The sequence below is a fragment of the Labeo rohita genome, chromosome 14 (genome assembly GCF_022985175.1).
Source record: "Labeo rohita strain BAU-BD-2019 chromosome 14, IGBB_LRoh.1.0, whole genome shotgun sequence".
Taxonomy (NCBI): Eukaryota; Metazoa; Chordata; class Actinopteri; order Cypriniformes; family Cyprinidae; genus Labeo; species Labeo rohita.
In genome coordinates this window covers 4,390,954-4,413,487 of record NC_066882.1, presented here as the reverse complement: position 1 = coordinate 4,413,487, position 22,534 = coordinate 4,390,954, and the positions used below count along the sequence as shown (strand labels likewise).

At 35.3% G+C, this 22,534-nt stretch overlaps 1 protein-coding gene across 1 annotated transcript in view; it reads right to left on the bottom strand.

Moving 5' to 3' along the window:
- Window positions 1-543: 543 nt before the first annotated feature.
- The window catches only part of slc36a1 (solute carrier family 36 member 1), a 43,707-nt gene continuing 21,716 nt past the window's right edge, over window positions 544-22,534 (bottom strand). Inside the window, exon 12 of the mRNA XM_051127916.1 lies at window positions 544-2,205. Within this exon, the coding sequence (XP_050983873.1) occupies window positions 1,937-2,205 (269 nt within the window). The 3' untranslated portion in view covers window positions 544-1,936. The remainder of the gene's footprint in view (window positions 2,206-22,534) is intronic.

Here is a 22,534-nt window from a genome sequence, read left to right as displayed (position 1 = left end):
AAAACGGCCTTTAGTTTCCTTTCCCACATACATACATCCCACCGTGACGTAGACGTGTGGGGGCGTGTTTAAACGATCCGTTTTAGGAAGGCGTGGCTGATTCTTAACTTTTATAATAAATATTTCATCGGGTTTGAGACTTTAAGCTTTGCAACTTTACAGATCTTACATATGCACAAACAGCTTGCAACACTCCAAAGAAAAACAAGAAACCGCATCATATGACCCCTATATTCAACAATTTCTTCTCTTCTGTGTCAGTCTTCAACGCACGTTCAATTAAGATTGAACTACTGATGTCACATGGACTGTTTTATCAATATCCTTACTGCTTAATTTGTGTTCTGAAGATGAACAAAGATCTTACGGGTTTGGAACGACATAAAGTAACTAATTACAGAATTTTAATTTTTGGGTAAACTAACCCTAACAAAGTACCCCTGAAGTATGCATACTCTTGACTGGAAAACACTGTCCTGCAGCAAAAGAAGCAGGGAGAAAAAACACACTTGAAAAAGAGGCAGTACACTTGCAAACATCATGACAGGCTATCGGTTCTTTAATTCAAACACAGAGCGCATAGCAGCTCTCAAGACCTGCTGTTTTAAATCAACCAGAAATACAATGAGGCAACTTCAACAGGTGGACCTTGAAACTCTCATGTCAACAAATAAATGAGCTAGTAATATGTACAAAAATGAGCAATGTGACATTTCTCTGTTTGCAATCTCACCTTTACATACTTTCGAAACAAGGTGAGCATGCATAAACGACCTACAGCATATGTACAATAAGGCAAAAATCCATGAAATCATAAAACGTTAAAACACTGCAATTACTAAAGCTGCAGTTGAGAGCAACTGCAAAAATTACAGTAAATGATAAAAAAAACAAAACAAATTCCAGTCAATAACTTTGGCATTGCCATCAATATATATATATATAGCAAAATCATATAACTAAAACCAAAAATTCAAGTACCCCAGTAAAAAGTGTTTAACACAATAGTACAAATGTTTTAAAAATTAAAGTTACTCAACATGCACACAGTTAAACACACACTCCTGAACTTGTTTTGTGTGCTAAACATCATGAGATCTGGAGCCTGTTTTAAAACAATTATACACTGCACATCTGGAATAAGATCTGGCCTTATGTAGATACTGAAAAAGCTACAGCTGGTAGATAATAAGACAAAAAAGTAGAAAAATCAAGTCCTATCAACAGATTTCTCTGTGAGATGACTCACTGATGGCACCTGTGCGAGACTGTTGTGCGAGACGACACAAATAAAAATAAACCAATGAAACATTACTTAAAATGCAAATCAATTAAAAAAAAGAATCTAAAATCAGACATGTGCAGATTCAACTATTTCAAGACCACTGATCTGACATATGTTTTGACTGTTTGAGACTGAGAGGTACCAGATATTGTGTAATTGTGCAAACATAAAACATTCTGTACTTTGAATGGATTTTCCACATATTTACAATCTAGGTTGAGTCTGTGTGTAATATGCAGAAGTAAATAACTTGCTTTTGGTCTTGAAAACAAGAGCAAGGAATACAAATACACATTTACAAACTTGCTCACATCACTTCTTTTAGATTCACTGAGAATCAGTTTGAAACACTGTAAACAAGACATTAAAATGAGCAATATAGATATTATTCTGTTAACATTCGCCTTTAAAAGGCGGTTTGACCCTACAAATGGGTTCATTAAAACCAATGTAACTTGGGAACTTGATATAAGAGACTTCAGTGCTGTAAAAACCGAAGGACAAAAACCCATAAAAAATCCACGAGCCATCTACGGACGTTCAGTAAGAAGAATCCCAAGCGAAACCGAGCAGAAATCAAAGGAGCATGTAGTGAGTAAATGATTCAGTGGGTCTGTACGGCCTACATTTATTCTGTCGCTCTGTCAGCGTTCACAGCAGCTGAAGGAGCGTGCTGTTGTGTCTGTTGTTGTTCCGTGCCACGATCTCCTGGATGGAGATGTACGTCCCCGCCACAAAGCCCACAAAGCCAATGAGACTGATGACGATGTCCTTGACCATCACCCAGGGCTTCATGTCTTCGTTATGGAAGGTGATGATCTGAAGCAGGGGAGGGATGATGAGGGCCAGAGCGCTGCTGCTCACGGAGCCCACCAGAGAGATGACCAGGTCAAGCTCCGGGATCAATATGGCCAGAGCACCTGCGGTGAGACAGCAAAGGAACATCACGTTAAACCGCACCACCACTTCTGGCCGCTCGTGAGAGTTTAAGCGGTGTTTATAGTGTAACGTAGAGATTTTATCTCTCACGTTTTTAATCTCTCCCACGTTTTTAGGCTCAAGCCTCTTAGCTGATATAAATTCACTCTAAACCACGGCTTCACAGTGCTTATTGCTTTTATAAAATGGTTATTTCATATACATAGTAAGGTTTCACAAAATAAAACAGAGCAAATAAAGTATAATGATATTACTAAAAACATCATTCTTCCACCAAACAATGTAGCTCCTCAGAAAGGCCTGTGGTTGCAACAGATGTAAACAAAGGTGTATGTTTGTAGAGTCATTTACAACAACATCTAACACAGCTTAACCAATCAGAATCAATCAATCGGAACTATCCGTTTTATAATACATATTAAAGTAGGGTTTATAAGCGCAGTGCTGCTTTGTTTACAGTAGCAGCCAAGGAAATGCTGTATTGCTGCTGTTCTGTAAACGCCACCTGCTGTCAGAGAGTGAATTTGTGTTCTCATTCAGCCTGTCTGCTGTTTTTGTAGTTTAATATAGCATAATTAATATAGCATAATTTCCCGAAGTTAACGTCAGATCATTCTGTTTTTGCTTTAAATGCATTTTCTGTTCAAGGTGCATACTGGAAAATGTGGATATATTGTATGCTGATATTTCTTTAAAAAAAAATCCAAGCTAGGAAAGAGATTTCGTTCTCGTTATATGAATAGATTTCTTTAATTTGTATTATTATACAAATTATTATTTAAGTTGTAATTTGTATCATTTACTTATTTATTTGATTTGGGATTTGTGTAACTTTAGTTTTATTATTTGACATAAGTGACGTTTAAATTTCGCAAAAAAATATGCAGCATTTTGTTTGAGAAATTATAAAAGGACATTTATAATTTGTCTTTAAACTCATTTAAATAAAACTGTGAGAAAATCGTATTGTGAATCGTATGAAATTGTGAATTAAGTGATTTTCTTAGTATTTTTGACTTCTTATTCTTGTTTTATTCTTTCGTTTTATTCTTATTCTTCTTCTTCTTCTTATTCTTGAATCAAGATACATTTTGGAGAAACAAAATGACTTAGGGTATGAAAAATAATCCTAAATCAATAAAAAACAAGATTATTTTTATTGCCGCATTGTCCGATTATTTTATTTATTTTTTTTGAAGGGATAGTTCACACAAAAATAAAAATTACCCCATGATTTACTCACCCTCAAGGTATCGTAGATGTATATGACTTTCTTCTTTCAGACAAATCGGAGTTCTATTAAAAAATGTCCAGGCTCTTCCAAGCTTTATAATGGCAGTGAATAGGTGTTATTTTTCAATAGTCCAAAAAACGTCAAATAACGTCCCAAAACCCCCGCATCCCTTCATCATAAAAAGTGTCCAACACAGTTCTGGGGGGTTAAACTTTGCTTCCTTTGTTCCTGTAAACAATCCCTGGTTCTCGTGAGACTAACATATTCTCACTTACACTACACTTAAATCCTACATCATCCGTAGGACAGTACGACAGTTAGCAGAAGATAGAGATTACTGTTTATAAAGTTGTAAATATGAACATTTTTCTTACAAAAACGCATCGATTTGTTTCACGAATCCTTTATTCACCCCCGAGAGCCATGTGAAGCACTTTTTATAATGGATGGATGCACTTTATTAGACTACTGAAAAATAACACCCATTTACTGCCATTATAAAGCTGGCAAGAGCCAGAACATTTGTTTTTTTCAATATAACTCCATTTGTATTCGTCTGAAAGAAAAAAGTCATATACATCTAGGATGCCTTGAGGGTGAGTAAATCATGGGGTAATTTTCATTTTATGGTGAATTAAAAAAAAAAGTAAGATTTTTTTTTTCCTTCATGGTTATTATTGGCAATCTGGTTACAGAATAATCTTTTTCTGGCATGTAATTCAAAGAAAACTCTTGTAGCTTCTGTCTGGGCTGCCCGTCACTAAAAGGACAGACTAAAGAGACAAAAAACTATGGCCGTAATAGTCACTTTGGATGATTTAATCGGTTGGTCGCAGAAAAAAAATATTTATTTATTTTCATGTATCCTATAGACTTTATGGAGCTCCATACCTTTTCAGCACTGTGCTCTTTGTCGTCTGTCTTCTGTTTTGTATTTCCACAGTGTAAAGGTAAGGTTGTACAAATTTATGAATGAACTGTTCGTTTTAAAGTCTTCCCACTCTACTGACATTTGTTATGACATCCACTTCAAACATTACAATGCACATGATAACTTTCATTAACTACAATAAATACATCCACTTTACCAGCACTATCAAAACCAGTCTGAAGCAGAAATATTTAAAAAAAGACGTTTCGCATTTTAATAAAATCCTTGTAAATGTCTCCTTGTATTCCTTTATAAAGGAAAAACACATTATTTGATACATTCTCACTGCGCCTCTAAAGTTCCTTAATGTGCTCCTTGGGGATAAAAGTAAACATCAAGCTCTAGAGATGGAAATATGTAAAAAGCCAGAAGCTGAACGTAATGCTGATGAGTGCATTTCATGTTAAGGAGAGGACAGTGGCCATGCTGTGCGCTGCTTTGGGAACAAGCTATCTTGATCTGTCACTGAGGGGATTGAAGTACCCATGGAAAAGCCCTGTTCTCCACCAAACAAGCCGTCTCTGATGTCTGACGCTCTCCTCTGAACGCTCCTCTGTTTTTCACACTGTGCACGGTGGGAACACACCACAGCTTTTAAAACTTCAAAAGCTCACATTGCAAATTCCTGTCTGTCACACATGAACACACATTGGAGCGCACACCCACTTCCTGTCACTTGTTGTAAATTTGTAGGGGTTATCGGCTGTTCACTTTCTTCTCATTTGACATATAAGCCTGTTTGAACCAGGATATCTGGTAAATCAACACTGAAAGGCTGATCTTTCAAACATCGTGCCACAACCCACGCTCCTGAAGACTTTGGTGAGGGAAACCGAACTGGACGGCCTGCTTTGTAATATGTTGTTTTGAGAGGTCACATTTTAAGCCCAAATAGTCCAAAGGGGTTGAGATGTAGGTCACTTTGAAGATTTGAGTGGAAAACACCAAGAAGATTACAAAGCAGACACAGGTGACAGATCCCCTTTGGGGACTGAGAGCAGAACAAGGGTTTAAAAGCTATTGCAAAGTAAATTCACATTAAGGACATGTGCTGGATCAATTGATGGATCCTAGTAAGCTCGGCTCTTCCGACAAACTAAATTGTATAGGCGTCCGTGAGTCCTGGCCGGTGACTCATTGGTTCCTTAATGTGATGATAGAGGACATGAATTTGCGGAAAGATTAGAAACGCATTACAGGAAGATTACTGTATGGGTCAATGACATAATGCTACTTTAAAAAGGCAGATCATCCATACACAATTAGAATGACTTGAATAAACCTCTACTGGTATAAGCACGTTTTTAATTTCTGAATTATTTTTAAGGGAATAAAATCAAATAATTCAGAGTGATTTAACTTTTTACACTTGGTATTAAGATGCGTTTTGGTCGATCGGATCACATGTGAAGACACATACACTAAAAAAAAAAAAAAACAATTTGTTGAGTCAACTTAAAATAATTTGTTAACCTGCTGTCTTAAGATTTTAAGTTCAGTGAACTCAAATAAGTTTAGTCTAGTTTAGTGTACTAAGTGACAACTTAGATATTTGAGTTGACTGAACAAAAATTGGTTTATTAAACTTAAAAGCCGGGCTCGTTACCCAGCTGCCTTAAGATTTTAAGTTGAATCAACTCAAATATATAAGTTGTCACTTAGTACAACTTATAGGTCCAGAAGAAAGATATGAACATCTTGGAAGACACAGGGGTGGGTAATTTATCAAGAAATTTTAATTCAGGAGTGAACTAATCCTTCACGGTTGTCAAATTTTATGATATGTATGAATTAAAAAATATTTAATATTTGTGTAAAAAATAAAAAAGTTGAAAATAATGAATAAGATTCATAAGATTCAAGTCTTTGAGTTTATTTTTTATTGCAGACTCAAAGTAAAATTGAGAAAATACATTTGAAAAGGTCTGAGCTCCTCTGACTGAACACTCTGACATCTTGTCTATATTAGTTTGCAGTCGTCATCATTCAGCCAGAAAGATTTCACAGAGCACATGCTTTAGACAACAGCTGGAGCTCTACCGCCACATCCTCATGTCTCTGCTCAGTGTTTAGTAATTCATGTCCTTTCCCAAATTTCAGAGATCAAGGCCAGCGCCATATCGGAGACAGCTGCCATCTGTTTATCTGTTCTCAACCGGCTACATCCACAGTCCCATAATGATGGCTCGACATCCTAAACAAACTGTCCTTTACGAAATACAATGGTGTTCAAAAGCTCAGTCAATAAGATTATTAATGTTTAAAGAAGCCTCTTATGCTCATCAAGGCTGCATTTATGTGAACAACAATACAGAAAAAAAACTGTAAAATTGTGAAAAATTATGGCAATTTAAAATAGATATTTTTTTATTTGAATATACTTTAAAATGTAATTTATTCTTATGATGCAAAGCTAAATTTTCAGCATCATTACTCCAGTCTTCAGTGTCACATGATTCCTTCAGAAATCATTCTAATATGCTGATTTACTGTCAATAAATGCTGTTATTAATAATGTTTTAGTCATCAAAGAATCTTAAAAAAAAAGGTTTCAACCTGTTCACAGGTTTCAAAAAAATATTAAGCAGCACAACTCTTTCTAACATTATTATATATTATATTACATAATATTATTCAAATAAATAAATCAGCATATTAAAATGATTTCTGAAGGATCATGTGACACTGAAGATTGGAGTACTGGAGCTGAAAATTCAGCTTTGCATCACAGGAATAAATTACATTTATCTGTATTTTTGCTCAAATAAATGCAGCCTTGGTGTGCATGAGAGACCTCTTTAAAAACATTCAAAATCTTACTGATCCCAAACTTTTCAACAGCAGTGCACACTGAAATCAGTGCAGAGAAAGACTGTATTTGATCTAATCCAGTGATTAATTGGACGTCAGGCACATTCCCAGGTCCGAGTGAGATTCCCTCATCCATTTCAGCACTCACCTCTGGCTCACCTTGACATGTCACTGAAGCCACGTCTGGAGTCAGCACATTTCTCCTCTTGGAAAGGAAAACGGCTCTGCCTTGCCAATTGAAGAGCTTCTAGATTAATGAGGTCTGCCACTTTATTTAAGCTATTTTTATAAAGGCAGTTCTCGCGCAGCAAGCATTTGATTTGCACGCACAGCAACTCTGACAACTGTGCTTTGAGGCAAATTGATTTATGTATGGAACAATATGAGAGAAGCCCACTTTCAGACCTTTAGAGAAACTCAAAAAGTGTCAAGCGAAAAAGGTGTCAAACTACAGAGGATATAAAAGCTGTTGGCAAGGGACATCATTTCCCATTAATCATATTTAACCCCAGAGCACGGTTTTATAGGCTCAGCACAGTATGAAATTCATTATCAGATCCAGCGCGTATCAAGCGCATTTGCTATACGGTTTAAAATGGCATAAGCAGACTAGACTTTTACTCTTACTGAAGAAAAAGTGAATGCTGATGTGTAAAACGCTGTAATGCTGCGCTCAATGCAAGTCTATTCTTTTCTGTTTTATAAGTTCAGTTGTTTATAAAATTAATAGCACACTCTTCCACAGCATACTGCATAATTTAACGTGTCATTAAATGTTTAACAATAGTATTTAAATGTTATTATCAAAATAAAAGAAATTATGCTATTTAAATAATATAAAATAATCCATTTATCAAGGCCAGAATCAACTCTATTAAATGAATAATTATAGCATTTAACATATTTTAAAACCATCATTTATAATATTTAACAGGCTAAACTGTTACATTACTAGATTACTAATTATATAAATATTATTTACACAATCATTTAAAAGTTTGGAGACAGTAAGATTTTTTTAATGTTTTAAAAAGTCTTTAATGTTTACTCAGGTTGTATTTTTTAAATAAAAAATACAGTAAAAATGGTAACATTCCAAAATATTATTATAATTAATAATAATAATAAAAATTAATAGCAAACAATATATATATATATATATATATATATATATATATATATATATATATATATATATATATATATATATATATAAAATACATTAATTAAAATATTTATAGAATTATTTATATTTATTAAAATAATATATTTTTTATTTTTAATATATCTTTTCAGCATCATTACTCCAGTGTTCAGTGTAACATGATTCTTCAGAAATCATTATAATATGCTGATTTGCAGCTCAAAAAATATTTTATATTAGTGTCAATGTTGTGCTACTAAATATTTTTATGGAATACAAAAACTTTTATGGAATATAAAGTTCAAATAACATACCATAACAAAAAAAGAGAAAGCTTTTACTGTCACTTCTGAACAACTGAATGCTTCCTTGCTGAATATAAGCAACAATTTCTTTCAAAAAAATACATTTCAAAAATCTAACATTTATTAACTGAAATTTGGCATTTATTTATTATAGAAAATGATTTATTAAAAAAATATATTTTTTGGAGGGACAGTACGATTTTTTAAAAAGTCTTTTATGTTCACTCAGGATGTATTTTTTTGATCAAGTAAAAAAATAAAATAAAACTGTAACATTGTTAAATATTATTACAAATCATAATAAAAAATAATTAAACTAAATTAAAATAATTATTTAATTAAAATAATAATTTTCTATTTAAATATTTGTTTTTTCAGCATCATTACTCTAGTGTCCTTCAGATCCTTCAGAAATCATTATAATATGCTAATTTGCTGCTTAGGAAATATTTATTATTGTTAATGATGTACTGCTACATATTTTTTGTGGAATACACACACTATGTAAAGTTCAATAAAATTAATAAATAAATAAAAACACTTTTACTAACACTTTTGAAAAAACACCCTTGCTCAATTGAATTCTTTTAAAAAATATATTTAAAAAATCCAGCACTTATTAACTGAAATTTGTCATTTATTTATTATAGAAAATTATCAAAATTTTTTGTTCAAATAGACTTAAAACAATTGTCACACAAACCCATTATAATGTCTTTTTTGTGCCTTTATTTTACGTAAAATGACTCTAGATGACGCATTTATTAAAAACAGGATTGGTTCCCTTACTGAAAATATTGAATGATATCACAGGATGTATCCACCCACCCAAATGTTTCCTTTATACTCATGACAACATTTAGAGGAAGCAATAAACGACCAACAGCCTGTCTGGTGATTATTAGCCTTGGTGGTAACATTAAAAGATCCTTGTCTTTTTCTTGCAATTACAATGCAAACAACACTACAGCACCAGGAACTAAAAGCACTCTCAAGGCAACGATATTCAAGGCTATATAAATGTTACATATCCTTAGTCTCTTAATTACCAAACGCGACGAACCTCAGGGATGCATTTCACAGTTGTAAACACAGAAGACATACGGGCATATCTGCACTTCCCAGCACTTGGAGACAAAGTCAGCTCTGGGTCAGAGCATTAAGCGTTTCGTCTTCGGCAACACTTCTCTGTAAAACAGTCCCATCTCTGACGAGCAGAAAATCGGCTGGTTGAAGTTGGAGCAAGGCCAGGCTAATTTGTTTATTTCGAGCTTTGAAAGTTTCAGCATATTCGGACCACACAAGTGAGATAATTTAATAACAATCCAATTTACTTTGGCACACGGGACAAATCCCCTTCTGCCATGTGAAGATTTCTAGAGGCGGGCTGTGACAAAACTACAGAGGGGAGCGCAGACGCTGCGACAAATTACCCATTATCCCCTTGTGACCAATTCTTGAGTGTCAGACAATGAGCGTTTGAAATATAAATAGAGGCTCATCACGGGTTCATTGTCAGGAGACTGATGCGGCGGCCTAAGCAGTAATGAATGTTTGCGTCAATGAAAAGCATCTTAAAGAGCATTCCATGGACAAAAAATCCTAAAAAATGTAACTCTATTTATAAATTTCTGTCTTCTGAAGATCAACACAAACAGTAGGCAGCTGCTGTTGGACGCAACACAGGCTTGCATCTCTTTAATGAAAGTTTGATGCCGGCGATGCGAACGATGCGTCCGGATGACGCACTGCTTACGCGTCAGAAGTCAGAATAACGTTTTAACATGTGCCCCTCAAAAACGTGAGCCATCATGTTCTCCTCTATTACACGTCAAAAGCAAATAAACAGTTGCCTATTACGTTATTACAGACTGGCTGCACAAAGAGATCATTCTAGTGTGAGGAAAATGTATGTCAAGGCCTTTGCCCATTCTTGCAAAAGTAAATAGAGAAATAAATACATGCATATTGTCAGTAACAAGTCCATTGAGATGTCCTCAATGAATCCTTTCAAGTCCATTAAGAAGGCCTGTTGTCAGTGGCCATTATACAAAATTAATAAGTTCATCTCAGACATATCAATCACGGAGCAGCTATTTATTTCTCGGGCATGCATTTCAAAATGAGCAACTATTAAACTGTCACAGGCACATGGAATATGTTGTTTGGAATAAAAGAGCCTTCAAAGATGGGAGGAAACACAACATAACGCCTCATTACGATGTCCAGGACAGTTAGTGTCATGAACACTGTGGTATTAGCTATGAAAAATAGCCAGTTTCAGCCTCTCTTATGTGGCAGAGAAGAAAATCACTATAGTCAGAATGAGGAGAGATAATGAAGCTGAGGACTATAATGTCATTATAAATTAAAATATGAGCTCTATGACATACTCCAGGAATACAATGACAGGTCTGCATGTGACATTTCCTCAATGCATATGTGAAACAGCTGGAAAGAGATCTTATAATTAGGAATGTCTTCATTTATTGAATATCAGTATTTATCATCATGCTCAAAATGAGCAGCCGTCATTTGTGAGAACTAAAGTTGATGCACATGCATTTTTATTTGGACAAGTTTCAGCAGATTTTAACCTTTTTGCAATGTAAGAATCTTGTGGTACTTATCTTTTTAAGATTGATTTATAAGGTTAGCAGAAAAATAACATTTCTAAATGATGGGGAAAACAGGCTGAAGGGTTTAGGAGATGACACAGTCTGGACTAAACTCATGTCACGTGCATGAGCATCCAGACTCAACTTGAAGCACATGCAATAACTGCTAGGTCATAGCTCCGAAATGAACCTTTTTATCTTCTATCAATGACAAAAAAATTCCCACAGGTTTACTTTAAAGAAGGGACTTAAAGGAGAAGTCCACTTCCAGAACAACAATTTACAGATAATGTACTCACCCCCTTGTCATCAATCAAACATATTTACAAAAAAAAAAAAAAAAAAAAAAAAAACCTGCGCCACGGTCCTGATCAGGTGTTTTAGGGAATATTTGCATTTATTAACATGCGATTGAAATAGTTATTCATGTGGTGGACTGTCATAATTTTGGCTAATGCAGGACACCTCTGAATGAATTGGGTATATGCAAAGCCGACTGATAAAGAAGTGGATTGGCTATACGCCTGCACTTCACCACTGTAAATAAATAACTCTACTCATTATTAATTAGACACCTGATACTGTCGGGAGCTGACCAATTTTGTGAAATTCGCTTCGAAAGGAGTAACAGCACAATGAAGATGCGATTGTAAAATGCTGTCTGTGACGCACATGGAAGCGTGACTTGATGCGCGACACTGCAGAAAATGTGTGTTCACAAATGTAGTCTATGTAGATCCAAATATGGAACGCACTTTCAAACTTAATCTGAGGATGGTTGCTGTGTAGTATGGGTGTTTCCTTTTGCCTGAACATCTATCAATTTAACTTTTAAGTGATTGGCGGGGAAAACCGAAAGTTGATGGCGAAAGTCAGCACTCTCCTACCTTCACTGTTGATACTGCGACTTTTCTTGTTTGTATGTAGGCTATTCCTTTGTTTGCATTTTCCACATTTTGTTTTTCTCCCTTAATAACAAATTTGTTCATTCTGATGCTAATTTTACCGAACTAATGGCTGTTGATGATTATTTGAAGTGAATTCTGCCAAAGGGCGCACTTATGTATGTTTGTTAAATGTGTAATTAGGCCTACGTGAATACATAGGTCTGCTCATCCCTGGTGAAAAAAACAGCATATGCTGGTAGGTATGTTTTGATGCTGGTTAGGTATGTTTTGGTGCTGGTTTATGCTGGTCCTTCGCTGGTTTATGCTGGTCCTTAACCAGCAACATGACCAGCATAAACCAGCAAAGAACCAGAAAAAAACAGCATAAACCAGTTAAGGACCAGCTTAAACCAGCATCAAAACATACCTACCAGCATATGCTGTTTTTTCACCAGGGATGTCTGAAAATAATAATATAAAAATATTTCATATAGAGATGCACGATATTGGATTTTTGCCGATATCCGATATGCCGATATTTTGTCATCTCATTTTGGCCGATACCGATACCGATACCGATATATATCATTTTATTTGGAAAGTTAGTTTTTAACAATAACTTATTCGTTAGGATTAAATAAATAGTAATGAGTGGTTTACATTCAATCCCTTCTTTTTCATCAGTAGACTAGCATTATTTATGATCTGAATTTTGTAAATTAAGTTCACTTTTGCTATGTTATAAGCCGAACTTCGGATGCTTTCACTTTCGAATTCGCAATCTGAATACAACATTTCAAAACGAAAACAGAAAAGTAGAACTAAACTGGGTGACTGTGAGGGTGCTTTGCGGGACATGAACAGGACATAATTCATTGCTACAGTTTCTTAATTCGTTCCTATGATTTATTAATTTATTAATTTGTAAAATGAGGGAACGAATTAATATGTAGTATTAATGAATTGTTAATTTATTCCCACGAAATATTTTATTTCCCACCCGCAATTTATCACAGTAAGAGATACGAAAACATGGATTAAAAGTGAATGACAAGAAAATAAACCTAAGAAATTAAAGGGTGAGACGGTGAGGATTTGGGAAAATAAAAATATTAAGTTATGTGGCAATTCGTGACCAACTGGCAAAACAGTACACTTTTTTTTGCACAAGAATACCAACATGTTTACCTTCTCTGGTTTAACAAGCGGTCTTTTACCCTACTCGAAAACCAAATCCTCCGTCCGCCATCGTTTCCAGAATAGTCGCGTCCTTTTTGCCGTCACCACCTGGCTCGTGCTGACACTACAAATACAAACCAGGCTCTACACCCGAAGCGCTCACAACGAAAACTACTCTTTGCGTGATCAGTGAAATCCTGAATATGCCACGGCTTTGTAACTCTGTAACCCGCGCTGTATGGAGCAGTGCGACCACGTCAAATTTTAACTTGCACATTTAAAAAAAAAAAAAAAAAAAAAAAAGTGACAGTTTTGATCATTCTAGAGCCCTGCAATACAAAGGCATTCAACATGGAAAGAAAGTAATAGAAATGTAGTCACTAAGTCATGTTTAATTATAATTTCTAATTATTTTATACGGTGCACTGCGCTCTGACAGGGCTGCGGGACACGAACATAATTATTTCCTACAACTTGTTAATTCGTTCCTACGTTTTATTAATTTATTAATTTGTAAAATAAGGGAACGAATTAAAAAGTCGTATTAACGAATTCTTAATTTATTGCCACGAAATCTTTTATTTCCCACACGCAGTTTACCCGCATAAATGATCCGACAACATGGATTAAAAGTAAATGACAAGAAAACAAACCTGCGAAATTAAAGGGTGAGACGGTGATGATTTGTGAAAAGAAACTATAAATATTATTAAGTTTGTGGCAATTCGTGACCAACCGGGAAAACAGGACACACAGCCGCTTATGGCTTTAAATGTATTGGCTCGAACTGCATGAATCCAAAAGTATGGTCGCTACTAACATTTGCCTGCTAACCAATTATTTAACTTATAAAGAATGCTTTGTACCTCACTTGTGTCATATTCACGAAAAATGTTTCATATGAGCAACAGTGTGTTTTGCCGTTGCGCCGCCGAAGAAAGAGAATTCACTGACCGCGCGCCGTAATTACTTTTTATTTTAAATGCAGATCATGTCATGTGCAAACACAGCCATTGGGTTTCAAAATACAACAAAGAGCACCATAAAACCATTTAAAATGTGCATTTAGCGATCTAGTGACTGGATATGAAACAGGCAACAGTAAATTATCCCAAATGGAACAACGGCGCGCTTTCTCCTATAGCCGCTGCTGCCACTGCACGTGCTATTGCTATGCATCATTCTGTATGTGTATTCTCAGTTTAAATGCAGCGATACAAAACAGTGAATCTACTCCTCATTCAGTCAAAACTTTGCTTCAAGAATGAGCCACACTGCTGACGTGATCTAATCCCTAGCACACCCTTAGCACATGTGAGTTAACATATTCATCTTATCGGCAAAACATATCGGCATAATTTTTCATATCGGGCCGATGCCGATATTTACATTTGAAGTCATTATCGGCCGATTCCGATATCAGTCCGATAATATCGTGCATCCCTAATTTCATATAAAAACATTATAGTTTATATTTCTTTAGTACATTTTTAATTAATGTAAAAACAAAAATGAATTGTAAAACTGTTCATTATTTTGTAATATGTAATATGCAGTTGGATTCGTGACGGCCGCAAGCGAACCACTGAGCTAAATGATCGGTTATTTTCATCAAAATAATACAATTTAAATACTTTTTAATCTCAAACGCTCATCTTGTCTTACTCACCCTGTACTCTGTGTATTCTGACTCAAGACAGTTATGATATGTAGAACCATAGAGTATGGTGATTTGGAACAAATTGACAATTTCTATACTTTTTAACCTCAAATGCTTGTCTTGTCTTGTCTCTGCGATGCGCATGCGTAGTCTGTGTAATCCGGATCAATACAGTTAGGGTATGTCGAAAAACCCCTGTCTCGTTTCCTTCTTCGATGTCAAAAATCACCCTACGTCGCTGTTTTACCACTGGGAAGCCATTTGAAGCTGCATTTTGGAAGTTCAAACTTGAGGGCACCATGGAAGTCCACTATAAGGAGAAAACACCAGAATTTTTTCCTCAAGAAACAATTTCTTATCGACTGAAGAAAGAAAGACACGAACATCTTGGATGACATGGGGGTGAGTAGATTATGAGTGAACTTCTCCTTTAAACTCAATTTTTACTTTAGAGTGAAATTACAACAGTAATATTTATTTTTTTGTTTATATTTAGCATTTTTTTGTTTTTATTTAATAACTTATTATTATTTTACAATTAGATTTTCTCTCAAATTGTGTAGCCATGCCATACATTAAGTGATCATAACCCACTGACTGTACAAATATCTGAAGTATAAATATAGTATACAGTAAAAGGTCAGATGTAAGGAACGATAAGTGGGTCTCTATAAATGACAAAAGGTCAGATCGTCACGTGAGCGGAGAGCACGGCATCACGCGAGTCCATAAAAGTAGTTCTGAAGACCTTCACTCTTTACTGGATGGCATTTTCAGAGACCTTTGGAGCAGCATGGTTCAGGTGTCTCCTTTTGTTTCAGCAGGACCGAGGGAAGCAGGTTGGGAGCCTCCCTGGGGCTGCGGGAGGTCAATTTCAGCCGCTCCTGAGGTAAAGCAGAGGAACACGGCACAGTCAGAATGCCCTGGTGCTCATGTGTCAGCGTGCTGTCAGCGGTAGCACTGCACTCCCAGAAAAAGTACAGGACCAGGGGGGCTCACGCACTGTCCATTCCACTTTCCATTAAGAGCGCACACGGGCACGCTCGCACACAGTAATCCCGCTCTCGTCTTTGCCGAGCTTTGATGTGCTCTTCTGTGAAGTTGATTTCCAACAGCCTCTCCGCTGTGAGAATGGAGGCTTTATAGAAAGCACAAATAGTGTGATTGAGCGTTAATTTCTCGTTTCTATGTCTCGTTCCAAAGGCTTTCTTCAGGACAAATTCTGAATTGAACCGCTGCAAAGCAAACTTTCTGCATTTAATTCATCCAAACATGATTCAGGCATAGGAGATTCTTTGCAGAGTCTTAAACAAATGAAAGACAGCGCTTTCTCGCCTCAATGAATCAAAGCAAGACACAATACTGTGACACTTACAGAATTAAACAACTCAGAACGCTAAGCTCTAACCATAATCCAACGACGCTGTTTAAATGCAAACAGCAGCATTAAAGACTGAAAGGATTTTTAACTCTGAAGAGCTGTTTTGCTGTGAATTGGTCATCATCTAGCACGGCATGATTTTTAAAGGATGCTTTTTCAGACGGCATATGCATGATGAGGAGAAAATGTATATCGCTGTTGTAATAACAACGTGAATGGAGCATGCCACTTGCATACCAAGAGCTTGTACAGACTAGATGTGACTGATAATGTCACCTTTTACAAGTTGCATGTGCGTGCATGCTGACATACGCAAGAAGATTTTGTTTTTGTTTGTTTTGACATTTAGGGAACTTGTTTTTTGTAGGTTTATAGCATGTGACACATGCTGACAATGTCATAACAATAGCGTTACAACAAAAACAACGGCAAAAAACATTTTATGTGGCAAACGGAAACACTGAGACATGGTTTTGTCTGCAGTTATGGATGCTCAACTATGCATGTCCATGATCCATTTTTTATTATTCATCTCTTTTTTACGGTCCATTTCACTGGCACACATGACTGCCGCAGGACAATACCTCTTAAATATCTTGGTTATTTTAAACATCGGATATTAAACTTTATGAGAGTGAGTTCTTGGGATTTAGTTTTCTGTTTTGCCCTTGGCATCGCTGCTGTTTTCAAACCTGGACACTTTTTGCTCTATACATCCCCTCCCAAACACAGTGCAAAGTTAAACTGCGAAATGCATGCTTTGACAGTCGCATACTGATATTAATCAGATAATTACGGAGTTTTAGACCACATAAAGTTGGATTTCATCAAAAATATCATAATTTGTGTTCTAAAGATGAACAAAGGAGGGTGAGTAATTAATGACAGAATTTTCTTTTTTTTTTTCCAATCTATTTTTCAATGCAATCCCAGAATGCACTGAAACAACCTAAACAAAGAAAAATATCCAAGATGTTTTTTTTTTACATATATATTTATAAACAGGGGTGCACATAAGTGGTCAGCGACCAAAATAAGAAATGCACTGTGAAAATAAGTTCAGAGCATGCATTTGCGCAGCTGTTAATGCACAATTACCATTTTAGATTGACAAACTGTGATAATGTGTATTTCTATTAGAACTGAAAGCATAATTCTAGGCTATTCACTGCAGTTTTCAAAGCATGATGCAAAAATGCGACATTTCATTCAGTGACACTCTTCACTGAACGCTATTCAATTTATTTTATTTAATCAATTCAATTTTTATTTTAATAACTATGTGTAAACATCTTTTATGTCAAATATCTTACTCAGGACAGTACTAAAAAATAACATGCATTTTGTATGATTTCTCATACAGTTTGTAAAATTATTAACATTTTCACAGATTCTGCAAACGTTCCCATACCACTGTATTTTTATCATCTTCAGGCCATCAAAGTAGTACAAGGGGTTGGACAATGAAACTGAAACACCTGGTTTTAGACCACAGTTAGTATGGTGTTGGGCCTCCGTTTGCAGCCAATACAGCATCATTTCATCCTGGGAGTGACAAATACAAGTTGCACTGTAGCCAGAGGGATTTTGAGCTATTCTTTATGCAGAACAGTGGCCAGGTCACTATGTGATGCCGATGTAGGAAAACATTTCTGGACTCGTTCCTCCAAAACACTCTGAAGTGGCTCAATAATATTCAGATCTGGTGACATCCTGATACACAGCACCACCTTCAGGGTACAATGTTTGAACCATTGGGTGCACATAGTCAGCCTTCACACTTTGCTCTTGCTGGTGGAATGTGCAAACAGTGAAGATTGGCCACCAGGTTGCGCAAATATAGCCATGAAATCTCCAACGCTATATTGCCCAGTGTTTCATTGTCCAACTCATGTCGATGAATTTGTTTCTTCATCAGAAGAGGTTTTCAAGTGTTAGAACTGTTATTATAAATCATCGACTTGTATTTTGGCCAGAAGTGACGGTTTAAAGGTAAAAAAGTTTTAATGATAAATTTGTTTCTTACAAACATGCAGCTTTTTGCTTTGCAAGACATTAATTGATGGACTGGAGTGATGTAGATTACTTGGGGATTATAATGATGTTTTTATCAGCTGTTCACACTCTCATTTTGATGGCACCCATTCACTGCGGAAGATGCATTGGTGAGAAAGTGATCTAATTCAGATTTGTTTTGATGAAGAAACAAACCCACCTACGTCTTGGATGGCCTGAGGGAAAATAAAGTCACATTTTGGATGAACTATATCTTTAAATCTAGTGTGTGTTTCACACAAGTTGCTGCCCGTGCAGAGCGTTTCAAATCAGTCACTTATGAGTTGTTTTTTTTTCAGTGCGACTGTTAGTAGCAGACAGCACACCTGTAGCTCAATAGGTTTTTGTAACATTGTGTTGTGTACCCTTCATAATAGCTTGGTTGCATGATCTGACGTCTGCACGCTGTGCTCTTTTCTTCAACCTCAATAAAGGAAAAACATTAATAAGGCTGACAACAGATGAACAGGACAACAACAACTTTCATAAGACCTCATTAATTTGAAAGCAAACAGCATGAAAAACACTTCACACAACCAGGTCAGTGATCATGAGCCAAAGAACAAGGTAAACTAGGGATTTAAACATCTTTTCAGGCCAAATGCTAGATTAATCAAATGTTCTCAACATGTTGTTGCCTTTAATAAAGCAGGAGCTCATTTCTTTGTGACTTCTAGAGGACGGATGATAGCCCTGTCTTTACGATACACATGTCTGTTTTTGTAAAGTGACTGATTTTCTTAAAAGGTTTCGTGATTTTAGGAACCATCACTTAACTGTTGCATGTTTCATAGCAGCAGTCGGATCAAGTATCCTTTAGCTGAGACACTGGCGAGCACAGACGGAGCACATCATGGCTGTGGTCTTTCTCAATCTGATAGCTTTAAACTGGATTGACGTGACGAAGAGCATGCTGCTTTTTTGTCCCGTCTCCTGCTGTGCATTTCCACAGCCTTTGGGGTTCATCTAAGTACTGTATACAGCTGAGGTGATGGAGGAGTGTGGAGGGATGCGCAGATCTATTTGCTCATTCATCTGAAGAGATACAACTACACAGTCCCTGCTGACACACCAATTACAGCTTAGAGGATCCCAGGCCAGCCTCAACATCAAAAAACCTTGAGAAGTTCTCATTAGTTTCTGAAGTGAACAAGTTGATCGACAGTTTCAATCTTTCAGGAGGAGGCCATTTGAGGAGAGGGAAATATTAGTTACTGGTCTACTTATTTGGTCTGTTTTGCTGGGAACTACAGGACAAATGAGCTGGATCATTCAATAAATGATCATCTGACATGAAAGTTAATACAATGTCACACTTGGGGCCATTTCTCTTATGTAGTACATTTTGAACTCTGTAACTCCACAAAAATGAATATGTTTCTGTTGTAATTTAAAGAAGTTTTTCTATTTAAAAAGAAAAATGCATTAATATGCTTTATTCAAAATGCTACTTAAACTTTGCTGATTATAATTTGATTATTTATACAATGGCAAGAAAAGTAATAGGATGCCAAACAGGATGTACACTACAATTAAAAATTAGAAAAGAATCATTATAATATTTTTATTAATTAAATAGATCAAAAGTGACAGTAAAGACATTTGTGAACCTGGAACACAAAACCAGTTTTAAGTAGCATGGGTCTATTTGTAGCAATATCTAAAAATACATGTTATGGGAAAAAATTAGCAATTTTTCTTTTAGGCCAAAAATCATTAGGCTATTAAATAAAGATCATGTTCCATGAAGATATTTTGTATATTTCCTACCATATATACATCAAAACTTAATTTTTGTTTAGTAATATGCATTGCTAAGAACTTAATTTGGACTACTTTAAATGCAGTATTTAGATTTTTTTGCAAATATTTTCCAATCCTAACAAACCACACATCAATGGAAAGCTTATTTATTTAAAAAAAAAAAAATTGGCCATTGGTTTTGTGGTCCACGGTCACACTGATAGTTTTACAAAAGATTTCTATTTTTAAAAAATGCTGCTTTTTTTTTTTTTTTTTTTTTTTTTTTTTAAACAAACAACTGTTTTCAGAACTGATAATAAATGTTTCTTGAGCAGCAAATCAGCATATCAGAAAAATTTCTGATGGATTATGTGATACCGAAGGCTGGAGTAATGATGCTGAAATTTCAGATTTGATCATAGGAATAAATCACATTTTGACATGTATTCAAAATATAAAACAACTACTTAAAATTGTAATTATATTTTAAAATATGACTAATTTTTCTGTATTTTTGTCAAGTAAATGTAGTCTTACTAAGAACTAGAGACTTCTTCCAAAAATATAAAAAAAACACATTTTTTAAACAAATTATTTTATTAAACAGGATGAATTGTTTGAATGAAAGAAACGAACTAATAGCAGAAAATTCATAAAATCAATTGCTAAAAATGACTTCTGTCAGTCACAGGGATATTAGAATAGACTAAAGAGCTGGAGACAATAAATGTTTAATTTATAGCTATGTTCCCATCACCCTGTGATGGAAATGCCAAACCAAAAATCTCTTAATTCGCAAAAAAAATAAAAAATAAATAAAAATAAAAAATTACGCTTACTTGAGGTGTTTTTTGTTTTGTGTGACAATAAGTTTATGCTTAATATGCAGATGTTTTAAGCGATATTCCAATTTTCATCCAGTTAAATTCTCAACTTCGGATGAAAACATCAATCCAACAATGCCAAAAAATAAAAAATAAACAATGACATCCAATTAGAATCCATCGATTTTTAAAATAAAAGTGCAAACTGCAAAAGTAACACCTCTTACACGAAAGTAATGAAATAATTCAGAACTCATTACAATAATGTAACTGAAATATTATGATAAAATGATTTTAAAACTATTAAAAATTATTCCTCAACTTTTACTCACAAGTTTCCCTTTTATAGAAAGAGTGCTTCATCATGATATAGACTAGGCATTGTGCCATTTCCATTTCAAAACACTATGCATTTGCATTCAAACTAATAATTAAACTCAAAAACAAGCACAGATAGAAAGCAAATCATTTGCACCTCAAATATACATTTCAATACAAAAACACAAGCCCTGAGAGGTTAATTAGCTCTTAGAGAGAATTGATCAGGAAATGTCAATTAGCCTTTGAAAAGAGTACATCAGTCCCAGCTGAAATACACATAGTCAGAACCAAACTGGGGTTGAATGGACAATATAAATCCTGCTGACTGCCCTTAACATCCTCGCTTCAGCAATCGCTCTGCAACACTCAGGTTAAATTGGAGGAGATAACTTCCTTTGCTATTGTCTCAGAGTATCGGTCTTGATGTCACTTACGCTCATTAAAATGAAAAACACAGTGTTCGTCTGAATTTGCATGTCAATTAAATCAAATTGTAAAGAATGATAGAGCCTAAAAAGAGGAATTACGAGAAGAGAGGAAAGCAAAGCATTTATGTATTGGTAAGCTGGTGTGCGTTCCTTTGAAGTCTGGTTTGAAATCAAACCACAACACAAGAGCCTGAAAACTGGCAAATAAGTCCTTAATCCGGTTTCATTTTTCTCTACACCAAAACCTGAAAGCAGAACAGCTAAAACTAAGCACAAAGAGGAAAATAAAACATCAGATCAGACATGATCGGTTTCCTGACAGTCCAAAATGAGTCTTAAGAGATTATCGGGAAATACTGAAGCAATTAAACTTGTTTAAAAAGAATATGGCAACACAGAAAAACTGTGCAACGGCTCATGAATTAATTAATAAGAACTGATAGAGCATGCAAAATAAACTTTATCAGTGTGTGTCAGATGATTTTTGGAGTGAATTGGGATTTTACACTCTACATATCCCTTTAAGGCATTTAAATCTTTAAACTGTTTGATTAGAAGCAATGAGCAAGAAGTCCTATTTCTGCAGCGCCTGAACTGAACAAACAGGACAGTTTCCTACAAAGATGAAAGTTATTTTTTTGTATAGTTCACCCAAAATGAAACGTCTGTGATCGTTTACTCACTCTCATGTCGTCCCAAGCCTGTATGACTAACTTTTTCTGTGAAACATACACACGTGATGTTTTTTAATCAGCTGTTTGGGCTCTCATTCTGACGGCACCCATTCAC